The 19,755-nt window shown below is 41.0% G+C and overlaps 1 protein-coding gene across 1 annotated transcript in view; it reads right to left on the reverse strand.

Moving 5' to 3' along the window:
* Positions 1-780: 780 nt before the first annotated feature.
* The window catches only part of LOC117559328 (sodium channel subunit beta-1-like), a 32,747-nt gene continuing 13,772 nt past the window's right edge, over positions 781-19,755 (reverse strand). The window contains exons 3-7 of the mRNA XM_034236049.1: positions 11,719-11,888; positions 8,436-8,673; positions 6,386-6,527; positions 4,714-4,788; positions 781-1,303 (exon numbers count right to left, since the gene is read on the reverse strand). Of these exons, the coding sequence (XP_034091940.1) occupies positions 4,719-4,788; positions 6,386-6,527; positions 8,436-8,673; positions 11,719-11,888 (620 nt within the window). The 3' untranslated portion in view covers positions 781-1,303; positions 4,714-4,718. The remainder of the gene's footprint in view (positions 1,304-4,713; positions 4,789-6,385; positions 6,528-8,435; positions 8,674-11,718; positions 11,889-19,755) is intronic.

Raw genomic sequence — 19,755 nt, forward strand, 5'->3', positions numbered from 1 at the left:
TTTCTTAACCTCTCCTGTTTTTCTGTCCCATTATTAGCTGTAATCCTTTTGGTAAATCCTGTTTGCAAAAGGGTTGTACCGGAGATTTATAGCAATCTCATAATTATGAAGCTGTAGTTCTGAGCTTAGTTTAGCAAAAAGACTAGAAATAGCTAGCCCATCTCTGTGGAAAAGTTGAGGAATAAACTACATACACTTTTATTTTTGCTCCCATTTTTCATGAGATGAACTCAAAGATCTAAAACATTTTCTATATACACACAATAACCATTTATCTCAAATATTGTTCACAAATCTGAAAAAATCTGTGATAGTGAGCACTTCTCCTTTGCCGAGATAATCCATCCCACCTCACAGGTGTGGCATATCAAGATGCTGATTAGACAGCATGCTTATTGCACAGGTGTGCCTTAGTCTGAAACCAGAGCCCAGTCTGCTCTGATTGGTTAGCTGACGGCTCTGTTGTGATTGGTTGACTGTTAGAGATGTCCCTCCCCTTAGCCTCTCACGTACAATGTGTTTGAGCTCTAGCCAGTAGGATCTTGAATGTTACATAGTGATGTCATCATGTTATGGAGTTAAACAAAGAAGTCCAAGGGAGGTTTCAGACAGGGGGGGGAGGGAGAGTGTGTGGGAGGGAACACTGGGATGTTAGCCTTTGCAGACCATTTACATGCACAAAAACTTATATAACACACTATAGTAGAGAGAAAACCCCCCAAATCACGATAAGGCCCCTTTAAACTCTGGAATCAGATCAGAAGACTTCTCCATCGCATGTACTTTTAGAGTTTTTATTATGGCATCTTAAGTTTTAATTGAATGTACAACCAGCAACTGGAAAGACAGTCTATCATAATCCATCACATTCTATTTTTTTTATAAATTACCATACATGTTGTGTGTCGCGTTTTTTATACATTATGTGGTGATGATTCAGTAAAAAGCTTTCTTATACAATCAGCCTCATGGAGTCCAACAGACGCCCATAGTACATCTTCCATTTTATATAAACGAGCGATTCCAAATACTTAAATAAATACTGTATGTACTGTACAGTATAAGCTTTTGACAATTTCATTAATGCATAATGATTTCTCGAATAAGTGCAGGGCAGGACATGCTTTTGTGGCGCAAGATACTATGTACAGTGCTGACCATGCTCTCTGTGATGTCATATCCATGTGTGATCTTCGGCGAGGAAAAGGTAAAATAGAGGCTTGAGATGAAGAGGAGTTTCCCCCCCGAGTTGTCTACATGCAGGTCAGTGGGCGGATGGATGTGTTCAGTCCAAGGAAGACGCCTGAGGAAGAAGACAAAACAATAATGGACTTTATGGCAGTCATTCCAAACCACTGTGCTTACATTATGCTTTTATCCAAAGAGACTTATATACACTTTAGTACCACATACATGCCTGCGGGAACAATTTGCAGTTAAGTACCTTCCCCAAGGACACTTCGGGAATGCTGGCTCAACTAACCCTCTGATTGGAACATGCCCATTATTCCCCTGAGCCATAACCGCTCCATGTTTTCAGAAAATCCAGTTCACTGAAGTTGCAGTTGGTAAGTTATTTTTAAAAGTTGCTAGTAAATTACTTTCAATATTCCTCGTTTAAAGGGGCCCTATTCTGCTCATTGTCAGGTTCATATCAGTATGTAGTGTCTCTACTTTAAAGAGTCCTCTCCTGCTGATGTTCAGGTGTATATCAGTATGTAGTGTCTCTACTTTAAAGAGTCCTCTCCTGCTGATGTTCAGGTGTATATCAGTATGTAGTGCCTCTACTTTAAAGAGTCCTCTCCTGCTCATTGTCAGGTTCATATCAGTATGTAGTGTCTCTACTTTAAAGAGTCCTCTCCTGCTGATGTTCAGGTGTATATCAGTATGTAGTGTCTCTACTTTAAAGAGTCCTCTCCTGCTGATGTTCAGGTGTATATCAGTATGTAGTGCCTCTACTTTAAAGAGTCCTCTCCTGCTCATTGTCAGGTTCATATCAGTATGTAGTGTCTCTACTTTAAAGAGTCCTCTCCTGCTGATGTTCAGGTGTATATCAGTATGTAGTGCCTCTACTTTAAAGAGTCCTCTCCTGCTGATGTTCAGGTGTATATCAGTATGTAGTGTCTCTACTTTAAAGAGTCCTCTCCTGCTGATGTTCAGGTGTATATCAGTATGTAGTGTCTCTACTTTAAAGAGTCCTCTCCTGCTGATGTTCAGGTGTATATCAGTATGTAGTGTCTCTACTTTAAAGAGTCCTCTCCTGCTGATGTTCAGGTGTATATCAGTATGTAGTGTCTCTACTTTAAAGAGTCCTCTCCTGCTGATGTTCAGGTGTATATCAGTATGTAGTGTCTCTACTTTAAAGAGTCCTCTCCTGCTGATGTTCAGGTGTATATCAGTATGTAGTGTCTCTACTTTAAAGAGTCCTCTCCTGCTGATGTTCAGGTGTATATCAGTATGTAGTGTCTCTACTTTAAAGAGTCCTCTCCTGCTGATGTTCAGGTGTATATCAGTATGTAGTGTCTCTACTTTAAAGAGTCCTCTCCTGCTGATGCTCAGGTGTATATCAGTATGTAGTGTCTCTACTTTAAAGAGTCCTCTCCTGCTGATGTTCAGGTGTATATCAGTATGTAGTGTCTCTACTTTAAAGAGTCCTCTCCTGCTGATGTTCAGGTGTATATCAGTATGTAGTGTCTCTACTTTAAAGAGTCCTCTTCTGCTGATGTTCAGGTGTATATCAGTATGTATTGTCTCTACTTTAAAGAGTCCTCTCCTGCTGATGTTCAGGTGTATATCAGTATGTAGTGTCTCTACTGGGACGTGTCTCCATGCTTTAATGTTCAGAAAGCTCTTTATTTATACTGCAGCTCCTCTTTTCACCCTCTGTCTGAAACCAGAGCCCAGTCTGCTCTGATTGGTTAGCTGGCCAGCTCTGTTGTGAGCGGTCAACTGCTTAGAGATGTTCCGCCCCTTTGCCTATCACGTACAATGTGTTGGAGCGCTAGCCAATAGAAGCGAGAATGTTATATACAGTAGTGATGTCACTATGTTACAGAAGTGAAGAAAAAGGAGTCCAATCGAGATTTTAGCCTTTGCACACCATTTTACAGGCACAATTGTCAAACCTATACAACCCACTGCAGGAAAGGGAACCCCTGAAAAACATAATACGGCCTCTTTAAATCATTTTGGGTTATTTAAACCTGGAAATAAGTTAGCATTTTGCCACTTACGATTTGCTTGTCTCAATGTGATTCTGAATATGATTTTGGTTAGATGCCTGAAATAAGGTATGTGGTTAACACAAGCTTAAGATATTTTCATGTTTTACTTCTGGTGACTTCATAATCACTGCTACAATATATTGCTAATATTTCCAGCAGCTCCAAATATAAGCCCGACATATACGGTTTCATAGTAAACAAATAAATGTATTAATCATAAGAGTCTAGCACTATCGGAGCACTAATGGCGCGTTTCCACTGCAGCGGGTAGCTCGCTTTAAGCCTATTAGTCCTGTCTTAGCTACTCTACACTGGCTTCCTATAACTTTCAGAATTGATTTGAAGGTGCTTCTCCTCACATACAAAGCTCTAAATGGACAAGGACCCAGCTACATTGCTGACATTTAAGCCTAAGGGCTACAGCTAGCAGGATGTTTATATGTTTGCTGAGTCAAGGTTGGTTGCTCTGCAATACCTTCGTTAGAGGTCACGGCAACGGTATTTAGTCAATCCACTGACTCCGGTGACTATGATTCAGATTGTGTGTGTTTTTTTAACCATTTCTATATGAAACGGTATATTAGCTCGGCAACATTAATACATCTTGTTTTTCTGTAGCCTAGGCTATTCATATATCAAAATTCATTAGCACATCCAGCCCCCTGTAGGTCCTGTGCTGCGTGTTGTTGGTCAGTAAGTGCTTACAATAGCTGTAATCATAATTACATTTCCTGTGGCGTGGAAAACAAGTATGACAGTTGGTCAAATATTAGCCTTCCTATCCTATCCAATTGCCATGGATGAAGAAGTTGAAACTAGACCTGAAGATGCCGCTTACTTAATCCAATCAAAATGATCGCCTGATGCATACGGCAAAAATCTTTCTAGCTGCCTGATTAACTTCCCAGTTATGCCACTCACTAAATATTGTTACCTGGGATACATCCCAAGTCTTTTAACTGATATTGCCTTGTTTATTCTCTTACATGGTTTTCTTGCTTCTCTCAGTGCATCCTAGGTGGGAAGGACTAAGACGCAAGGATCGGCAGAGGTGAGGAGAACATAGATGCAATTTCAGAGAAATGGGATGTACCCCTAAAGTGTTTCTCCTACCATAGACTTTAGGTAGCTCCAATCAGGAGGTTGATGGTTTGATTCCAAGCCCCTGCAGTCAACATGTCCATGGGCAAGATACTAAGATTGACTGTCTAGATTCTTTAAATTGCTTTCTAGGCTCATTAATAAACACGTCTTATCACATGTTTCTTCATCTGCACTCTGTCTACAACAACAAAAGAGTAAAGGTTATAGCTTTATCTCCAAACAACATCACATGAGTAGAGTATGATGAATCTGAGCCAGTATTAAATGCAGCCTTTAGCCTTTGACAGTTTTCAATATTTAAAGCTAATATATGGACACAGCTAGATTATTGACGAAACAAGTATTACATTTAAAAACCAAGCAATCTTTAGGATCCCACACATACCTGTGCTATTCTCCGACCTGTACACCCCCACAGTTGTCTTTACCTTCCGTGGCTATAGCTAAATATTCAGCATTTCTAGAAGGAAAGGAGAAAAACCTATGTTGTGAAATAATATCACATTTTTGACTTTATAGAAATGAAATGGTGAACATTTAAAAAAACGAATCTTCACGTTATGGATGTAGGACAAGTTTTTGACTTACAGGAGGGAGGTTTTGTTTTTTACTAGGGAGGAGGATGACACGGACAAGACGAAAACATGACAAGTAGACGCAGGGAGCGTGAGACAAAGAGACACACGTGAAAACACACAAACACAATGGAAACATTGATAATCTTAAATAAAGGTAGGGAAGAGCGAGGACAGGTGAAGTAGGAGAGTAACATGAAGCAAAAACAAGATGTAACAAAGTAAAAGTTTAAAATATAGGTGTGACATCAGCAATAGAGCATGAATTAATGGGGCATTCATGAGGAAATACACACATTTCAAAGCATTATTTATTATTTGTTTAACATATAGCTGAGCTTGGTAGTAATCTTTTTAGAGTAAGGCCCAGTAACACCAAATGTCAAAGAAATGTATATTTGCTTAATTGAGCTGCAAAATATCTGCATTTTAATGCGTATGTAACCGGGTCTTTCATTAGTTTTGTAAATCTTTCCAGATTGAATTTACTTAGAGCCAAGCAGATAAATCCTAATTTGCATCTATGCTGGCCAATAACCCAATGAAAGAATTGAAGTATGGATTAGGGCTGAACAATCTTATAAACCAAGCGGCTGAAGGCACAATAACATTTCAATTCTAAATTTGTGTCAAAATACCATTTATGAAAAAATCTTGGTTTGGTACAGATCAGTCCGATCATGAAACACGATGAAAGTGATCAATCCCTTGAACAACTTCAATCATATCGCAATTACAATATCAACAATGTCAAAATTGTTCAGCCCTTGTTTGGATTGAGGTGATTTTAAAGCATTGCTTCCAATGCATGTTTTAGAACAGAACAGTACACATCTTAGCCACAATGCTTCCATAACCATATTTTAGGAATACTTATCAAAAATGGTAGCTTATGTTATGCATTTATGCTATAAAAAGTGATTATGGCCAACAATCGTTGCTGAATTTTTGTAGGCTCATGAATATCTTTGAATATCTTATAAAGTATTTGCCATAAAAATCCAGAATTTAGTTTGGTCTCTACAAGTTTGAATGTTATGGATAAAAACCTTGGATAAAAGTATTTGCTTTTTTTCACAATATATTTATAGAACACAAGGAAGACAAATGGGGTGCTCTGTATTGAGATTATAAAAAAGTAAGAAAAATAAAGATTGGATAAATAAATATATACAATCTGCATTTCTCCCAAATGTCCTCAAATTAAAGTTCCTGAAGCCATTCTTTGTAATGGCTTCACTCAGTTTTCTAAAAATGTATTTTTTTCATTCAGTAATTCTGTATACATGTAATCCAAGGTATTGTTTAGTATTGTTGGTTTAAGTTGTTTGAATGTTTGTATCAGTCAAATAAATAGTCTCTATCTATAAAATATCAATTGTACTGTAACCATTTAATAAAACTCAAACCGTCACAACTGGAGTTACAAGGTTCCCCATGGTGTAAGCAATATGTGAATACTGATGTTTATAATATACTTACGCCGCTTCTCGTAATGCTTCCTCCCCATGAGCTGATATTTTCCTGTAGCAGTAAATCATCTCTATGAGCAGCCACACCTGCAGGCCGATGACGGTAAAGTACATCATGAACTCGGACACGATGGAAGCCGTTCCTCGGGTCGCTGCGCACATGAAAGACAGTAAATCAAGAGATCAGACAGACACCAGAGAGGCCACCTGACCAAGCAGAAACTGTGAGTGAAATTACAAAGAATGGGATTTTTCGGTAAGAGAGATCTGGAATGGAGATGCAGCTGCAGCTAACATCTTAAACATTGTAAGTATGTTGTCTGGTTTAACTACATTAAAGATCCCATGTCATGGCCATTTCTACTGATCATAATTCCATTGTTGAGGTCTACTAGAATAGATTTACATTGTTCACTGTTCCAAACTCACATTGGTTTCTCATACAGCATCTCTGTATAGTATGTGTATTCACTCTCTGTCCTAAGCGGCTTGTTGGAGCTCCTGCCCCCCCCCCCCCCCCCCCCCCCCCTCCCTGTGAGCCCGCTGTGCTCTGATTGGTCAGCTCGCCCACTCTGTTCTGATGAGTCCACCACCGTTACAGCGGAACATCAGTGATTATGTTTTACAATGGCGTTTGTTAGCAACCAGAAAATGACACCAGTAATGACAAACAGATGAGAATGCTGCGTGGGGTCTGGGTGCCGTTGTTACGTCACTTGGTTCCCGGAAGAAACAAATGTAAAAAGAGAAATGTCCAACGAGGCGTTCTGGGGCAGCACAGACAGGTCTTTTCTGTGTTAGAGTTTTACTCGCTACAGGGTGTACTTTGAGGGTTTGTGACTGCAGACCGTTTACATGCAGAAAAACCTTCATAACACACAAGGGGACGGGTAATAACCGGAAAAGCATGACAGAGTCCCCCTCTTTTTTCCCATGCTGCCTAGGAATCATACTTAATTCTAAAGCATTATTTTAGTCTAAAACATTGGTCTTCAACAAAGGACGTTACAAAAGAGATGCTGCTGAATTGTTGGTTTAATTTAAATTAAAACATGTCTGATAATACACATAACCTCACGTTATCTCATGACCGAGCTTACCTCTGCTAATTTACTGTGAGGCACCTATATATGACGGCAAACTATAAGAACGCATTATTATTTAAGAGCTTTGCACTATAAAAAAGTATGTTTACTTTAGGCTGGATAGATGTATTTTATGCCCAGTTTAATATTGAACCCAATATTATATATATATATATATATAGTAAAGGGGGCCCTGCCCTGTTTCTATTTCAGATGACCACTGACCTAATCTACTTGACATACCTTACATTGCCTTTAATATGGTGAAATCAGATAATCTGCAATAAATTGAAAGCAATAATCATTTTGCTCATACATACTGAGAAACTGAGTGAGCGAGGTGTCTATTACTGTTAGCGAGAAAGTGACACACTCAATTTATGTACTGTTAACCCCCACTTTAATGAAATATTCGCTTATTAGATATAGATGTGACAATCTGTAATAACCACTTGTGAGTAGGCATCAGTTTGGAAATGGCTGTCGTTTAATCATTATGGTCTGGAACAAAAATCAGATATTGAAAAAAATAAGTAAAGCTTTCATGACGGGCTAAGATTCTTGGCTGAAGAGGTCGTTTTCAAAACTATTACAATTTGTTGTATTTATTTGCAATATTTCTGTGCCATTTTTATTGGAGGTTAATGGACTGCATTTATATAGCGCCAGTCATTGTGACCCCTCAAAGCACTTATACATATTCAAGCATTCACCTATTCACAAATATTGTAAATGGCTCAGGCAGAGGCTGCAAGAGCACTTTGAAATGTTGACTGCATGTGCTGGGGATTGAACCAGCGACCTTCCTATTGGTGGAAGACCACTCACCTCCTGAGCCCCAAATCCGCCAAACTTAGGTTACTTCTTAACATCTTTTTTTTGCAGTGCTTGCTCTTAAACCCTGCTCCTAATGACTCTATCCGCTCTCCCATCACAGGCCCAGCAGTTGAAGACCTGCAGTAGAAGTCATCGTACCTTTGGCCACCACGGTGAGCTTCACCACCTTGCTGATGACGGTGGTGTAATCATAGTTGTCGTAGGCGAGGATGCGATTGAAGAAGCACTGGTAGGTTCCCGAGTCGTTGAAGGTGACGTTGAGCAGGTATATGGACGCGTCTTGGATGTCGTTGCTCCTCTTACTTCCGTTCCAATCCACACGGCCCACGAAGTTGTCGCTTTCCACGGTGGCGCCGTCCTCATTGTAGCTGTAGATCTGCAGAGACATCAAGGTCAGTCACAATGCTGCTCTGACAGAACACCAGTTACTTCTGCACATATATATTTCCACAAATAATGTACAATGTTCAATACAGTGTATTCAATGTTCTGTGTATTCTCTTGTTCCGATTAACCCAGCCAAATCTTTTTTCTTGTTTTGTATCTATATCTACGCCGGGATCCGGAGTCGAGGCTGATCCTCTTGCTGTAGTCCTGTGTCTTGGATCCTCTATCCCGAGTTCTGGATTAAGTCGTGGACTTCGGGTCGTGGCTGAACCTGTCTCTGCGGTCCTGCCTTGGGTCTCGTCATGCTGCTTCCCTGATGGCTTCCACAGGATTGTAGCTGACATCCTCGTGGATTCATCTTCTTATTACAGACACATGCATTTCCTAACATTCGGTCTATATGCTGTAAAATGTATTATCTCTTCGATTTACACACGCCATCTATTGCACGTCTGTCCGTCCTGGGAGAGGGATCCCTCCTCTGTTGCTCTCCCTGAGGTTTCTCCCATTGATTCCCTTTTAAACTGTGGGTTTTCTCTGGAAGTTTTTCCTTGTACGATGTGAGGGTCTAAGGACAGAGGGTGTCGTTTTTCTCATACTGATATTCTGAACAATCTGTGCTGTTGTATTTGCTGTAAAGTGTCTCTACTGTAGGCTATTGTTATTATATGTACAGCACTTTGGCTCCACCAAAAATCGTTTATAAATGTGCTATATAAATAAAACTTGATTTGATTTGATATACAGTGGAGGAAATAAGTATTTGATCCCTTTCAGATTTTGTAAGTTTGCCCGCTCAAAAAGAAATTAACAGTATATATTTGTAATGGTAGGTTTATTTTAACAGTGAGAGTAAGAATATCAAAAAGAAAATCCAGAAATTGACATTATATAAAAGATTATGTATTTGCATTGAACTGTGGGAAATGTCTGTTGATCCCCTTGCAGAACATGTGTTAGTACTTGGTGGAGAAACCCCTGTTGGACACACAGAGGTCAGACGCTTCTTGTAGCTGGTCTCCAGGTTTGTGCACATCTCAGGAAGGATGTTGGTCCACTCCTCATGATCATCAATACCCCACGGGGCAAGATCTTGTGAGGAGCCTCAGTGCGAGGGCTATTGATTGTTGATTGATGCTCATTTGATTTTTCTTCCATTTTCAAATAATGGCACCAACAGTTGTCTCCTTCTCACCGAGCTGCTTTCTGATGGTCTTGTAGCCAATCCCAGCCTTGTGCAGGTCTACAGTCTTCTCCCTGAGGTCCTTAGACAGCTCTTTAGTCTGGCCCATGGTGGAGAGGTTGGAATCTGATTGATTGATTCTGTGGACAGGTGTCTTTTATACAGATAACAAGTTGATATTAGGAGTACTTTCTTAAAGGAAGAGGACTTATGTAACCGTCTGTGGGAGCCAGAATCCTTGTTGGTTGCAAGGGGATCAAATACTTATTTCCCACAATGCAAATCAATTTGTATCTTTTATATAATGTCAGTTTCTGGATTTTCTTTTTGATAGTCTCTCTCTCATTAGTAAAATAAACCTACCATTGACATTTTAGACTGTTCATTTCTTTGTAAGTGGGTAAACTACAAAATTGGCAAGGGATCAAATACTTATTTCCTCCACTGTATGTATATATAATGTATAGCTTTTGAATAATTATACTGTCTTATTTAGTTCTTTATTATTTAGAGTCGTTTTTACTTAACCTTGTTTCTTGTACTGCTGTAAAATGTGATTTTCTATATAACAAAGCTTTTCTTCTAACACATTTTGAATAATTGCTCTGTCATTAGTGCAGGTAGTTAAGCATAATGAGACTAGGTAATACCCAAAGTCCCAAAGCTCGATATCAAAGTGTCCAATGTTTTTTTACTCTTTATATACAAGGGAAAAACATTGTGTTTAGTGGTACACAATAAAAACAGATCCCATTTTTACGTAAAGGAAAATACAGAGACAATAAGGTAAAATGCTGATAAAATAACAGTTTGAGGAAGATATCCAACATACAACCACAATGTTAAATATCAAGGAAATGCTTGAGATAAAATAAAGAGATATTAAAGTGTACTCATATGCCTCTCTGCTGCCTTGACTATCTTGCTACTGTATAACAAATTGCTTGTTGAATACAAAATAATGATAGATGATTTTTTTTATGAATAAGTGATTTTTTTATGAATAACTTGAACATTTAACTGAACACAAGGCACCAATCTAAAAGTAAAGAACTAATGAAACTCTTTCAATTAACTACAAATCACTTAATGCAATATCGCAGTCCATTCAAACATTTGTTGACCCAAAAGTCTGTTGTACGTGATAGGCTAAGGGGCGGGACATCTCTAAGTTGTTGACCAATCACAACATAGCCGACCAGCTAACCAATCAGAGCAGACTGGGCTCTGGTTTCAGACAGAGGGTGAAAAGAGGTGCCGGCTCTCGTACTGCCTTTTTCTCACAGGCAGTGACATGTCACAGTAGAGGAACACAATATTCTGTATGTGTGTCCATGGGAGATATTGTTTTCATTGACACATAAAAGGAGCATTAAGTCAAAAATGTCAGCTGAAATTAATGTTGCTTTTTTATATAAAGGATTTCGATTTTATTAAAAATGTCCAACTTACCACTTATAATATTTGCATTAGGACATACTGATCCATGCAGCTACATTATCTCATACATTATCAGGATCCAACCCGAGGTCATCACGGCTGTGTGTCATCTCTGGAGCTGTAATGATCTCTGTGGTGTAAAATATCACCATTGATTGCATGTGAACCTCGGGATGACCTCGGCACTGGACTCTGATGTGATGTGGGAGAAGGGAGGGGAGCTCGGGTGCGCACTTTACAGTATATGCATGCATATAAAAATAGCTGTTGTCTGAAGGAGTGTGATTTCAGGGATGCTTGCACGACTAAAACTCCTTTAGAAGCACAAATACTTCCTGTGCTCCACAACATGCTGTGTCAGTAACATTATGTCCTGACATCAGACATTTCCCAGCAATGATTTTCACTCACATGAAAGAAGTCGGCCTCTCCTTTGCCCCTGAAGTACCATTCGACGGTGGCAGTAGCTATCACCTCGGTCCTCCTCTTGCAGGAGATGCAGCCCAGTTTGAACCCCACGCCCGCCACTGCCTCTGTGTCGGAGTCCACCTCGGCACAGGCCCCCCGGCCCTCGTACAGGGCTAAACAGGGAGGATATCACAACTCTGGGTTAGCACGGTGTGGCCACAACATTAAAAAAGGCTTGAATTAATCATCTCAACTCACCTATCATATGAAATAAAATAAAAAACACAACAAGGTTTGATACATCCATGTCACCGGATTATGTTTTAGGAGCCTTCAAAAATGTGGTTCTTCTTCTCTGTGGGTTCTTGTATGGAGTTCCAAAGTGTGTTGTTGACGTTTTAAAAGATGAATGTGTCAGGCTACACAGCCCTTCCTTATAGTTAATGTGCTTTAGGATGTATCAACAGTGCTCAAGGTGGCAACAATTTCCTAGTGGTTGCAGGATGTATTGCCACAGATTACTACTGCTCCCTTATTTATCTCTATTCACCTGACGTATTCAAATCGTTGTTTTTAAATTGTGCTTCTAATTAGATAACAGCACAATCCTGGTGACTCTCCAGATCAACACTCTGATATGTAATTATGTTGTCCCTTAGGCCTTTAATGTGAGATGCACAGAGCAATCATTGGACCTGCCGGGGGCCGTATGCACAGCTCCACAAAGACCATGATAAATGTGTGTTTATATAAGGTGCAACATGCAAGCTACTGACTGTCTACAGTACACCTTGACGCCAGTGCTTACATGATGTATGTGCAAGCTCTAGTTTAAGAAATGGCTACCTTTTTATAGGCTACAGATTAAATACAGACCGATCTATTGGTGTTATAATATGTATCCTCTATTGGATCACTGAAAACACTGTCCTGGAATAGAGGCCTCCTCTCCTCGAGTCGTGTCCTCGCAGAAAAAAATGAATATTCCTCTCCTAATGGCCCCGCACTACTGGAGATGCTCCTCTCATGCGGGCAGATAAATTGCGTGAGCGCACGGGGTGCAACGAAAAAGCAAACCCTCCACAAAAGAACACAAAATCCATCGTCCTGTGCCTGATAACGGTGTTTTCCCTGCGCCACAGCGGCACCTCTGTCGCTCAGATCAGAGGATGCTGCCGATGCACTGCGGTACAAAACCTCCGTGTTTGACTGAGCGGATCCTGCTTGTGACGCCTGCTGTAGTTCCTGCCCCGCTGGTTTTAAACTGATGCTAGTTTAGCTTTGTCTGAAAACACTGCGGGGCGCTCAGCCTACGCCCTCACCTGGCGCACATATCACGTTTATTAAAGGGCTTAATAGAAGTGGGAGCAAGCGGCAAACTCTGGGGCAGAGCCGGGACGCCAATAGGGAAGTGCCACAAACTGTAGTTCATATATTGGCCGATAAGCGATGACTGCAGAAAGGATCAATTTCCATAGACCCCATGTTAAAATGCCCAACTTTACAGCAGAAATAAACATGTTTATACCCATGGATGCAATAACAATTATTCGGGATATAGTTAGATTCCACCTTCATGATTAGGAATTGTTGAGTGAATTGTTTTATAACGCAACCCTTTTATTTATATTAGGTCTTAACGTTTTTGCATAAATTAGGGCATGGTCACATTGAGTGACAGCTCTGTCAAGTGACTGCTGCTGTTAGCTTCTTGTCTCTCTGCTAGCTGCTCCGTGAAGCTACAGGAGAGGCTTCTCAATACTCTAAATTCCCCTCCTCGACTCCTCGATCCTCCGGTAGTGACCCGGAAATGGATTTCAGCGCGTCATGTTGAAGGACATCTCATTTCTCTAAATGCACATCGAGGACCGAGCATTGAGGAGGTTCTCTGCTATAACCGAGGATACACTAGAGCAGGGGTGCCCACACTTTGTTGGCTGGTGAGCTACTTTTGAAATGACCAGCTCACCGAGGTCTACCAACCAAAAATAAAATCCCAAATTGCAAGGGTTGCTGAATAACACGTTTTATTTATACATGGGATAATAGGGCTGCAACAAACGACTCATTTGATAATCGATTAATCTATCGATTAATGAAACGATTAATCGACTATTCGGACTATTACTGTATGCCTTGCACAATTTCTCAAACCCTCTTATTTAGCCATCAACTTTTAGATTTAGCTTGAGGTTGTTTTAGGCATGTGGAAACTAACAATGAAGACAATAAAGATGAATACTTGATTCAAAAATACATATATTATTAAATTAACTTAACAAATTGTTTACAAAATTGACATTGCTTTTTATTTAAATTAAATAAATAATATTTCACATCAAAAGAAACAACAGTGTTTTAACAAATCGTATTAAATAATCTGATGACAGAACTGTAAACAGAATAGCTGAAACTTTAACAAAATAAAGAGTAACTCAGTTTCCTCTAATCATTAACCCATGTTTGTATAATGGAGTGTGTTGCTGCTAGCATAACACCTGGCGTGGAAACGTTACTCGTGGATGGGGCTGCAGAGCTACTAGAAAGACAGTCGAACCCGGTGCATTCCTCCGTCTGAATGTGGAGCACTTTTGCTAAATATTTAGACAAATTGCTCGTGTTACCGCCCTTACATGCTAAACACTCTTGGCAAGGAGCATTGTCCACCTCAAGACGGGTAACATTTAACCACACCTTGGAGCGCTTCTCTCCGCCATCCCCGCCGTGTGTTGCTGCATGTAGCGGCTGCGTGTGTGTAAACTGCCCCGCCCCCTCGCACACAGACGGGGGAGAGAGATAGAAGGCTTGTTTGAGACAAGCGAGACCTGCGCAATTTCGATCAAAGTCTTGCTCGTGCTGCATGATGGTTAGTCATTTTGTCCGACTTGCTCTGGAGGCTCGCCTACATGAGACGTTGAAATCTCGCGGGACAAAGACGCCCGCAGCCTTGAGAGCGAGGCGCGGCGAGGCGGCGCAGTTCCTCTCCACGGGCTGCGGAAGCGAAATGCTTGATGGGAAACGACTCGCTGGTATCTCGAGCTGAGCGCTCATTGGTGGTTTTTACCACGTGCTGCTGATGAAACTCTCCAATTGGCTCGGCAAAAGTTTGTTGTTGTTTTGTGTCAGTTTTACGTCGCCACATCCATTCCCATTTTTCATCATTGTTCCACAATATTTATCATCATTAAATTAATATCCATATTTTTATACTATACTTGCACTGCTTACCGTTTTCATACTTTATATATCTTAGCATATTCATACACACTGTTCATACTGCTCTCAGGCTGCTGTGTATATCTAGTGTATTCATACCCCTCACTGTTTATTCATCATTCAATTCATTCTATATTTTATTCTGTAGATTGTGTACATTACTTTTCACTTCACTGCTTGTTGTACCTGGTTAGAAGCTAAACTGCATTTCGTTGTCTCAGTACCTGTAATATGTGCAATAACAATAAAGTTTAATCTAATCTTGAGCAGGAACAAATGTATTTACTTAGTACATATCTGACATTAACGATTAAACACATGTGTGCATTCTTTATAAATGCAAACCGAGTCAAGCCGACTCCGGAGGTGGCGGTATGCACCTTAAAGTTGTTTGCAATCCGCCAAAAAACCGAGAGAAGAAGAAGAAGACGAAGCCGACTCCGAGCATGGACTCCGAGCTGTCCGACTTCAGGCGAGCTTTTTGAGACCTCCCCCGGCTGCGATCGGCTATTCTCGTCTACTTTCGAGGCGAGCCGCAACGCGTCTCAAACAAGCCTCTAGTCTGGATCGGAAAGATCGAAAATACACCGACCATATACGCATTTTTTTGTCTTTTTGCATGTTAGAAACGAGTTGGCGACACTAAGACTGCGAAATAATGTTTGTGTAGCAATAATACATGACCTTTCTCAACTCGCTACTCGGAGGGAAGTCGCTGTCATATGCCTTGTGAACACTCCGATAATGCCTCTCCACGTTACCTTTCTTTGGCAGAGCGACGCTTGCTTTACAAATAAGGCAAATAAATCACAACAAAATATTCTTCCTCCCATTCTGGGTGGAAGTGGTTTGTCTTTAGCTTTTTGCCCGGTCCCGCACTCATTTTGTTGTTTGTCTCTTGTTTGTCTCTTTAATTTTATTTGAGTTTTCCCGGCACTTGACTGATTTTGTATCGCTTTGCATTCTGGGTTCTGGGTGGGACTGGAAAGTGATAGGTCGCTTTTTCTGTCAATCAAGTAAACTCCTGAATTAAGTGGCAGGGAGGCTAAGGGAGGAGGGATCAAAACCTGTTTTGTCTATTTTAACGGAGCTGGATTTTTTTTTTTTATGAATGACTCGCGATCTACAAGCATTGCCCCCGCGGTTGACATACTGGGCACCTCTGCACTAGAGGCTTCTCAATACTCAAATTTCCCCTCCTCGACTCCTCGGTCCTCCGGTAGTGACCCGGAAATGAATTTCAGCGTGCCATTTTGAAGGACATCTCATTTCTCTAAAGTGCTTCTCAAAGTGTGGTCCGCGGACCACTGGTGGTCCGTGAGCGCCCCCTAGTGGTCCATGAGTATATTGGTACAATTTCACATTTGAAATTAATTAATTAATTAAAGTTTTCCACGCGGGAATATCTCCGCAATGGAGCGAGCTTAAGTTTCACTTTCAATTGCATGATATAGCCCAGATAAACACCTTCATCACACATGTGGCCACTTGTTTGTACCATTTTCAGGCGATTTGTAAAAAACAATGTGTTTTTGGATATTTGTGGAGTTAGGTGGTCCGCGAGTGTTTTTTTTATTGGTTAAGTGGTCCTTGGCATGAAAAAGTTTGAGAAACACTGCTCTAAATGCACACCGAGGATCGAGCGTTGAGGAGGCTCTCTGAGAGCTCTAACCGAGGATACACTGATGGTTCCTCCACGGCTCCTCCGCGGATGCATTTCCGGGAACGGTGGAGGCGTGACGCACGGCCGGACTTATCTCAGCCAATGACAGCTCTGCATGCATCTCCTGGATATTATTTTAGAAATTGCTTTCATCGCGTCGCGATGTTTCCAGAGAGAACAGCTGTGAGGTCCGTGCAGAAAGCAGAGCAGTGTGTATATTATATATCACTCAGTATAACAGGCCTACTCTCTTTATTTGCTTTAGTTTAGTAGATATCTACAAACAAAGAGTCAATATTTTTCTAAAACCATTTAGTGCTTCACATAATAAAATACACAACGGCTGTAGCCTGATTATGCTTTAGGAGCTGTAGGTGTGTGTGTGGTACAGTGTGTAGGTGTGTGTGTGGTACAGTGTGTAGGTATGTGTTGTACAGTGCGTAGATGCGGCGGACGGACGGGTCTCAGTTGGTTTGGTGTCCTCTGCTTACTTTTAATACTTATAAATACAACTTTTGGCCCGTAATTTCAATTCCCCATTTCAGCGACCAGAGAGAGAGAGGGGGGGGGGGGGGTGATATATCCAGTCTCTGATTGTGTTACGTTATTATGAGAGTGCTCTCATACTTTAAATTGTATATATTTATATAAATATATTTGTGTGTGTGTGTCCGCATCTGTAGCCTGTTATTGTCTTATTATACCGCACTCTCAATGAATTCAAAGTAAATATGTGTGGGAACAATGTTCAGCTGATCTAACAGAGATTATAAAATACAGCGCTATGACAAAACACTCGACAGCTGATGCAGCTGTTGCCACGTAATAATGAACGGACGTCGCTTTAATATGACCGCTCAGAGGAGAGGAGTTCTCATTTCTTTAAACGTCTGCTGCTTCCTCTCCTCTCTCATCGGTTCCCCTCCTCGGTCCTCCGCTCGCATCTCCTGTGGGCGGGACTAAGTCTCGAGGAGGGGAGTCGAGGAGGGGAAATGTAAGAATTGAGAAGCCTCTACTGATGGGTTGCGTTCGGATAGTTTAAAAATCAGCTCCTAAGTTCTAACCCTATCTCCTATTCCTTGACCTCTGAGTGAAACGTCACGGAGTTAAGGGATAGTGGATAGGAGAATACAAAAGGATTTAGGAGAAGAGACTGCAGTGCTTTAGAGAATCCGACTGCACTTTCACTATCCGACGTGTTTATGATGTGCCAGCAGACGTCATGAATGTGCGTCTGCTGCTGTGGGGAAACTATGGAAACTACAGTTTTCTATACAGCGGACTACAACATGGATAGCTTGCACATCTTCCGGCGCAAACTGAAAACTCATCTCTTTCGACTCCACTTCGAGCGTTAGAACTATTAACGAAGCACTTTTATACTAATAAAGGACTGGCTTACCTAAAGCCAGTTGAGTAGCACTTGAAATGTTTGGCTCTATGAAACCTGATGTACTTATATGATTCTGTTTTCTTCAAGGTTGTGTCTTCCTGGTCGAATGTACTTATTGTAAGTCGCTTTGGATAAAAGCGTCAGCTAAATGCAATGTAATGTAATGTTCAATAAGAACCACGGACTACTGTAAACTCATCTAGAGACTCTGCACCGTGCTCTGATGCTGTTGCTTTATGCTTTATGAACGGGGACAACAGAGAAACATATTCTTCATGACCAAAGTTGGAATTGAAATAAAAAAGGAAAGTGAAACTTATGCTCTCACCCTCTCCCTCCGGTCCACATTAATACAAATGATCCCAGTATGATTGTATGAACTATGAAAATATCTTAAAATCAATACAAATGTATTTATTATAAACGTTAGTCCTTAACATCTATCACTGTGTATATCACCATTCAAACATCTTTTAAAAGTTGAACAACCCCACACAGCTCAGTGAAATGTTAACTTTATTTGATCATTTCAGTAAAAACTAACGTTCATATTTCTCTTTTTGATTATAATACTGATGAACGTTCAAAACAAAGCACTTTGGCAACTTACCACATACGTTTTAAAATGCTTGATAAGCACCGTAACTTTCATGATATCATTTCTCCGTCATAATCGGTTGTTTCCGTGAACGGCCGACTGTTGTAAGATATTGTGGGGCAGCATTTTCTCCTCTCCTTTCGGTTAGGGAGGTCCAGTGGTTCCTAAGCTAAAGGAGGTTATAAAGGAAGTTTGAAACCTCCTTTCCTATCATTCTAGATAATTCGAACGGCACTTATCATGGCTGCCACTGAGGGACTTCCGGGTCATTTCACTCCGTTAGGAAGGTTCCTAAGCTAAATGGACTATTCGGGCCCTTCTCACTTCGGTTAAATGGATTCCTTGCGTCCCTCACTTGCGTCGTTTTCCTGTGACTAGTCCCTCCCACCAGGGAAGCATGGAGGGACGCAAGGAAACCACGAGAAGCAGGGAAATGAGTTTTAAGAGCAATGGGACGTCCTTTCCTCCGGAGCGTCACGTGAAGTGACGTCCGTTTGTGATGACGCTGCACAGCTGATCGTCTGACAGCAGCTCTGTCCCCGTTATTTCCACACACACCCCCGCCTCTGTTAGTACACATTTACTGACACAAACATTTGTATCATCTGTTATAGACCCAAATACGTTAAAAAAAATAAGAACTTATTCTCAAAAAAGATAAACGCCATTCTTAAATAACGAAAAAAGCGATCATGAAAATGTTTCCAATAAATGAAGAAAATAATTTTTGACCACTTTGTTGTTCAGATCACATTTGTAACTAAATGATACATTAATTGAAACAAAACACGGTATAAACTGAGGAGTGACTCCCGTGAGGTTCATGTGTTTTCTTCACTCTGCTGGGAAACTGCTCTCATGTCAAGAAGCATCAGATCAGTGCATGCGCTGCATCGTACAATCAGTGAGCGATACACAGTAAGGGGGCGGGGCGAGTGTCTGAGGATTTCATCGAAGGATGGTCTGGTGGTTCCTCGGTTAAAGCTCCTCCATTATCGCTCCTCGCTCCTCCGGCAAAAATAAGGCCATTGGGACGCTACTCAAGATGGCGCAGACAAATCAACTTCCGGTGAGACCGAGACCGAGGAGCGAGGAAATGAAAAATAAGAGAAGTGAGAAGGGCCCTTCGACTGCAGCCATGGTTCCTCCACGGATGCATTTCCGGGAAAG

Source organism: Gymnodraco acuticeps, unplaced genomic scaffold, assembly GCF_902827175.1.
Source record: "Gymnodraco acuticeps unplaced genomic scaffold, fGymAcu1.1, whole genome shotgun sequence".
NCBI lineage: Eukaryota > Metazoa > Chordata > Actinopteri > Perciformes > Bathydraconidae > Gymnodraco > Gymnodraco acuticeps.